Below are 7,171 nucleotides of genomic sequence, written 5' to 3'. Positions count from 1 at the left end.
ATCTTTGTTCATTTATTACTTCCCACCCTCCATCCCCCATCTGGAGATTCTTGGTTGATCTTATGTACTCCTTTCTGGTAGGTCTGTTATGATCAGAGGTAGCCTCTACTTTTATCTATCAGCTTGCAAACTCTATCTGAGGTAACAGGGAGCAGAGCATTCTGGGTAGGACCTTGCCTTGAGAGTTTTTGGCTGACACGAGCTTGATATTGGCCGGCTTGATTCCGAGGACGGAACCTATAACCCATCAGTAATGAATGAAGATCAGCAACACAGATGGAACGTTATGGTAAGACATAACTTCTTTTTATGTATTGCACATGTATTTAATAAATATGCCTGACTGTTGTCTTTTTCTTCTTTAGAGTTCTGAGTTTGAAAAACTGATACTCTTCGTGTTTGAAAGTATGACTTTATATTAATATATAAACTATGTTTCAGAAAAAAAATAATACTAATCCTTTTCTACAGGTTGCAGAAGCTAAGCCTGTTACTATACAATCAGAAGTTATGCAGAAAGAATTGGAAAGCTGTATTAGAAGAGAATACACTGCAGAAAGTTTACCTTTACTTCTACACCAGGTAATCCAGGCAGTACAGAAACTGAAAAAAATATGAATATACATGAGTAACACTTCATAAAACATCATAAACTTGCTATTACAGAGACAGGAAGGAGGCAGAAGGGAATTTCCACACTTTAATACACAAAGATTTAATGCTTTTGTCCGGATACACTGGACTTCATCAGAATGAATTAAACAGACCCATACCCCTCTTTTATACATACAGCCCATAAAATCACATGCCCAGTCACTTAAACATTAATTAGAACATAGTTAATAGCAAAGCCTTAAAGACTCAAAACAGTATTTCCATTAAAAACTCAGAAGTCAAGCCAGGAAAATAAAAGACTTTCTGAAATTGCATAATCAACGAGTTAAAAAACAACATATATGCCAACCATCTATATGAACTTGCCAGGAATTTAAAAATACAAAAAGACAACAATACAAGGAACATTTTAATCAATTAAACTATTTGACTTATCAGTCCAGAAAAATTACATCAAATAGGCAGCCTTAAGTCTCAAAATACTAGCTACAGATATATGATCATTGAGACCTGGGGGTTCTGTGACATTGCATTTAATTTCATTCAGAAAATCAAGGCCAGCACACATGAGTGTGGGTAATAAAAAATATATATATTTATTCAATACACCATAAGGGTACAGTACCCCACAAATCATACAAGTCAGACCAGTTTCAGCTGCAGTAGCCTTCCTCAGTGTAAATAGCAATTAAATCATTATTGCACTAACTTATATACATCCTGGTCATCACCAATATAATTCTCATTGACAAATCCACAATTTCTGGTTTAATCCTGGACAGAACAACCTCCGTTTAGCACACAGTTTTATGCTATTCAGGATATTATTCATAGAAATTGGAATCTATTTAAAATTGACCAGGATTACATCAGTGTTGTAGGGGAAAAACTTAAGATAGTTAATAAGAGACATACGCTTCAGGATGGTATTAGAAAGACCCCACTATATGGTTGAAAATGGGCATATGGCAAAATGTGGGCATTGTCCCCAATGTAAAGTCATTTTACAGGGGGACAGGGTTTAGATACATACTGTAGGTGGCACCATTAAGTTCACTCATAAATATTATTTTTATACAAAGTGTCTGGTTTGCATCAAGAAATGTCAGCTTTGCAAAGGGTATTATATAGGGAAAACTAAAGGGCATTTTAAGATAGAACTTATCAGCATTTATATGATGTAAAGAAACAAGGTGAAAGAAATGCTCTAAGTAAGCATATAAAAAAATGCCCTAATCACCATTTTAAATTCTGTATTATTGATCATGTGAACATCGGACCCGGGGGGGGGCCCTGTGGATGATAAGTTAGAATATAAGCAATGTAGTTGGCAAATTAGATGCAATGCCACAGAATACCCAGGTCTCAATGATCATATATCTGTAGATAGTATTTTGAGATTTAAGGCTGCCTATTTGATGTAATTTTCCTGGATTGAGTAAAATGGTTTAATTCATTTCATTTTTGACTTGTATTTTGTATTTTTTAAATTATTGGAATGTTCATGTAGTTGGTTGGCATATATTCTGTTTTAAGTCTTTGATTATGTAATGCCAGAAATTATTTTATTTTTTGCTTGACTTTTGAGTTTTTAATGGAATTACTGCCTGGGTCTTTAAGGCTTTATTATTAGCTATTACTCTAATGAATGTTTAAGTGATTGGGCACATGATTTTATGAGCTGTATGTATAAAAGAGGGGTATGGGTCTGTTTAATTCATTCTGATGAAGTCCAGTGTACCTGGATGAAAGTGCTAAATCTTTGTATATTAATATGTGGAAATTCACTTCTGCCTCCTTCTCATCTTTATTAGTTGCTAGCTGTGTTTGGTGTTATACACTTGCTTTTGTCTTTCAATGATTGCTTTTGCCCTTATATTCGAAGGTGTATGGAGGTAATGCAGTAACAGGGTAATGGTAGTGGGATGTAGTTTTTTCTAGGGCCATTTGGAGACACTGTACCTCTGTCTTGGGAGAATGGATTGTGGGAAGTATTAGAAAATAAGATTGTGCTGTATAACAACAAATCTCTATCACTACATAATGTGTCAATTGCCTGTGTTAAACTAAATAGTAATTTAAGTGAGAATTGTCATAACGAATTTTTATCCTAGATTACTGTGGGCTTAAATAATTAGTTAGTGATAGTGGAGCAGAGCACAATTGTTGCATGGGAACAGGCCAATTTATTACAGAAGTTCAGTAATTGCATTTGAAAAAGATGCATATTGATAGGTAGCAGTGGATGTGATAGACGTGTAGCTAACTAATCTGGTTTACTGCTTAAGACTTGATTTTGGAACCTACAAATCATCCATTTTACTTTGGAGTTCTCTGTTTTGCTTAGGCACAGTGTTTTCATTTAATTAGTTTTATTATTTATAGAAAAAAATGATGCACATACAGACTCCTCCAAATCAGGTTTGTTTTTCTTCATAAATGTATATATACATAGTAATATTAACCAATTTGAGAGTACTCGTAGCAGTGTGGAGAGAAAGGCTTATCCTAGATAACTGAAGAATTATACTAGTGCCAGTGTTCAAGAACAAAGGAGACATTCACAACTGTGGGCAGTACAGAGATATCAAACTCCTGTCACACTACATGAAAGTTCTAGCGAGGGTGAGTGATAAATAAATACACAAAGCAATAGAAAGTAAGATGGGAGATGATTCAAATCAGGATGCAGTGAGGCAAACAGATGAGAAGAAGCTAGAGATGAGGAAAGAGTCCAAATGGGCATGCATAGACTTGGAGATAGCATATGACAAGGTCCCAAGAAAGCTGATTTGGGCAGTCTTATGGTGGTTTAAAGTCCCTGAAACATTGGCAGAATTAGTGCAAGCTATGTACAAGGACCAAATGACTTGAGCAGGAACAGGGTTCAGCCTCTGAGCAAGAACGTCAGCAAAGGAGGGGAATGGAATGCAAACTGAAGGCACATGGGATGAAAATGAGTGCAGATAAGACTGTTGTAATTGCAGCAAATGGGGGAACTCAGAAGATGAGAATTGAGATAGAAGAGAAATAATGGAACAGGTTAACAGATTCAAGTATCTGGGTGTGGTTGAGGAGAAAGGAAATCTGAATGAAGAGGTCAAAGTCAGAATAAGATGGGCTGCAGCCAAATGGCATAGATTGTTAGGGGTAGTATATGACAGAAGAATGCCAAAGAAGCTGAGAAGTAAGGTGCACAAAACAGTGGTACAACCAGTACTACTGTATGGTACAGAAACCTGGGCAATAAAGGCAGAGCAGTTGAGGAAGCTAGAGGTGATGGAGATGAAGTGCTTGAGATGGGTGGTGCGATGCACAGTGTGGGACAGACAAAGAAATGAGGACATAAGAACAGAAGCCAAAGTAGCTCCAATTGCAGAAAAGGTCAAAGAAAACAGATTATGGTGGTTTGGGCATATACAGAAAAGCAGAAGACAATCTGGTAAAGAAGATTTGGGACAAACAGGAAGAAGGCGTTGGAAAAGAGGGCATCCGACAAAGAGATGGATGGAATGTGTGAGAGATGACCTACGAAAGTCGGGCATGAGTATCAAAGAATGTAGGAAGGTGACATTGAATAGAAAGACATGGCGATAGTTGACACAATACCCCGGCCCCGTGCAGAATAATGGGAAAAAGAGAGCTGATGATGATGATGCAGAAAGAGAAATGAGGGGAAAGAAAAAAGGAGTGGTCAGAGAGGGAAGCGAAAATATTTACAGTAGGTCTAAATTCTCTGTGGAGGACTATGATGGTTTATTCACTGTGTTTTAACATAATGGTATATCACTGGTATAATGATCTTTCATGAGGAATACTAAGAAAACAGATGCTCATCTATCGAAAGGGCAAATTATTCTCAGAACCTAATTATCCAATAACTAAGTATAGCTGTCAAATTTAATAAATACTACTAGCAAGACATTCACTAAAGATAGATCAGTTTACATTATATCTCTGTTAAATACAATAGAAAGTTATTTTGTAAATAATAACACTGGTAAAGAAACTGCACTAGGCTTTAGTAATGAAAGAAGTATTCATTAGATTAAATCAGTGTATACCCATACATGTTTGAGTGTAGTTTGAATTGATATCTTAAAAAGGGAGTATCTGAATATAAACTGTTTCAGGCTTCCAAAGTGTAGGAATCTGTTTAAGCAAAGCTTATCATAAGATGGGGATTAATTTCAAGAACAGGACAATTTGCAGAAAGGTCATTGCTATGCATAATTAATAAATCAAGCCAGTAAGATATGTACAGTTTTTTAAGGCTGCATTGAGATGTAGATACTAATGTCCCACTCACTAGGTTGAATAAGGAAAAAGTAACATTCAGCTGCCTATATCGTGCCAGTATCCACCACATAACACATGCACTCAGGTCCCTCAACAACAGGAACAAATATGACTCTGTCACTGTACATGTGGGTGTGAATGACCTGAGAAGTGCCTCTCTGGACTACATGAAAAGAGAGATGGAGGAGCTCTCAGATTATGTAGCTCAGGCAGGTATGACCCTAGCCCTGTGCAGCATCCTACCATCACCCAGAATGATACCACAGTATAAGCAGAAAATGATTGATTTCAACAATTGGCTAAGTTTCTGGTGTCATTCTAAGGGGATCCAGTATCTGTCTCCCTGGGATGACATGATTGACAGACCTCAATGCTTTGCTAGAGATGGCTTGCATCTGTCACCCCTGGGCTTCCGAATACTGGCCAAGGCTCTTGCCACCCCTATAGTGCATTTTTAGGCGATGTTCCAAATAACAAATTACTACCGTAACAGCTACAAACAAATGCAATCTGTGGGTCATGCTGCTCAATGTTAGAAGTCTAAATCTCAAAATACACCTGCTCGAAGCACTCCTTAAAATGGAGAACATCGACATTTCTGCCATAACAGAGACCTGCTTCAAGGCAGCAGAAAGCACCCCTGCACTACCAGGCTATAACTCATTCCACTACTTTCGGCCCCAGAACTTGGACCGAAGCTCCAAAGGCGGTGGTGTTTCCATATTCATAAAGGATGTGCACACCTCCAGACTGGTAGCCCAACATAACCCATTTGAGATACCTCAGGTAAGCTAACATTGGGTAAGACAGCGATTCAGGTCGCAGCATGCTACAGGTGCCCTATCATGTCCCGAGACTCGCACTCCACATTCCTAAGCACCCTGGAGAATATTAGGTTCCAACCTAACACTCTCACACTGGGCGACTTCAACTACCCCTCCATTAACTGGGAAAACTACTTGTGTACCAATACACTTGCCCAATGTTTTCTGGAATTCATTAATTCCAGTGCCCTGGACCTGCTCGTTCTTACCCCCACTAGAGATAGCAAAATCCTTGACCTGGTCATTACTTACATGGGTGACTGTTGCTCTACACCAATAGTCAACTCCTCCCCAGTTAGATCCGACCACAAACTAATCACCTTGGAAATCCAACCCCCCCACAAAGGTAACTACTATGAAAAACTTCTTCAAAGCTAACTTTGGGCTCCTAAAAACAGAGATGGCTAACTTCACAGCACCCATGCAAATGAAGAATAGTTGCATGACCGCCGAATCATACACCAGTGCACTGTACGAACACGTACACATATGTATGGATCTCACCATACCCAACAGAACCAAGATGCTCTACCTGAAAAAAAGGAAGCCAATCTGGTGGTCCCCTGTCATAAACAAACTCTACAACAGAAGGAGGAAACTGATGCAGAATAAGGTGAAGTCCTATGACTGGAAACTTCCTTATCAGACTCAACAAAAAGTTGAGATCCCTCATCAAATCCTGTAAAGCTAGCTATGAAAATAGAATTGCAGCAGATAGTAAAGACAACCACAAGGCCTTCTATAGTTATGTAAAGAATCTCCATGGCAATACCCAGATTTGCTCTAAGCTACTGCACAATGGTACCTCCTACACTGAGCCAACAGATTTTGCTAATATACTGGCCGACAGATTCAGTGCCAGCCTTACCCCTTACCCCCAAAAAGGACCAATCACAATACCAGTAGATTGCCAGGCACCCAGTATTACTGCTGCACAGGTTAAAACAGCACTGTCCAAGGCCAATAATACAGCTTCTATGGGATCTGACAATATCCCTGGCTGTGTTATACATGAACTACAGAGTGAACTGACACCTCACCTGTGTGCCCTGTTCAATCACAGCCTCACCTCAGGCTTTGCCCCTACCGAATGGTGCACTACTGCAGTCTTCCCTCTCCACAAAGGAGGAGCAACTACAGACCCTGGGAACTATTGCCCCATTAGCCTGACGAGTCTGATATGCAAAACTATGGAACGCATCATCATGGACCTAATAAACAAGGATGTAGGGAATCTCCAAACTCTGGATCCCACACAGTATGGTTTTGTTTTGCTTGCTAAACTTTGTAAACTTCTTTGAGTCAGTCACCAGAGCTGTGGATGAAGGCAATGTGGTTCATACAGCCTACCTTGATCTGGCCAAGGCTTTGGATACCATTCCCCACTCAGGAATCATAGAAAAACCCAGTAAGCTAGGCATCAACCCCTATAT

General features: G+C 39.0%; 1 protein-coding gene across 1 annotated transcript in view; it reads left to right on the top strand.

Annotated features, from left to right (window-relative positions):
* Positions 1-432: 432 nt before the first annotated feature.
* LOC122799665 overlaps positions 433-7,171 on the top strand; it is a 1,990,791-nt gene continuing 1,984,052 nt past the window's right edge. Inside the window, exon 1 of the mRNA XM_044068913.1 lies at positions 433-582. Within this exon, the coding sequence (XP_043924848.1) occupies positions 433-582 (150 nt within the window). The remainder of the gene's footprint in view (positions 583-7,171) is intronic.

The sequence above is a fragment of the Protopterus annectens genome, chromosome 1.part0, assembly GCF_019279795.1.
Source record: "Protopterus annectens isolate FY-2018-M chromosome 1.part0, PAN1.0, whole genome shotgun sequence".
NCBI classification, from domain to species: domain Eukaryota; kingdom Metazoa; phylum Chordata; order Ceratodontiformes; family Protopteridae; genus Protopterus; species Protopterus annectens.
This window is presented reverse-complemented; position numbering and strand designations above follow the sequence as displayed.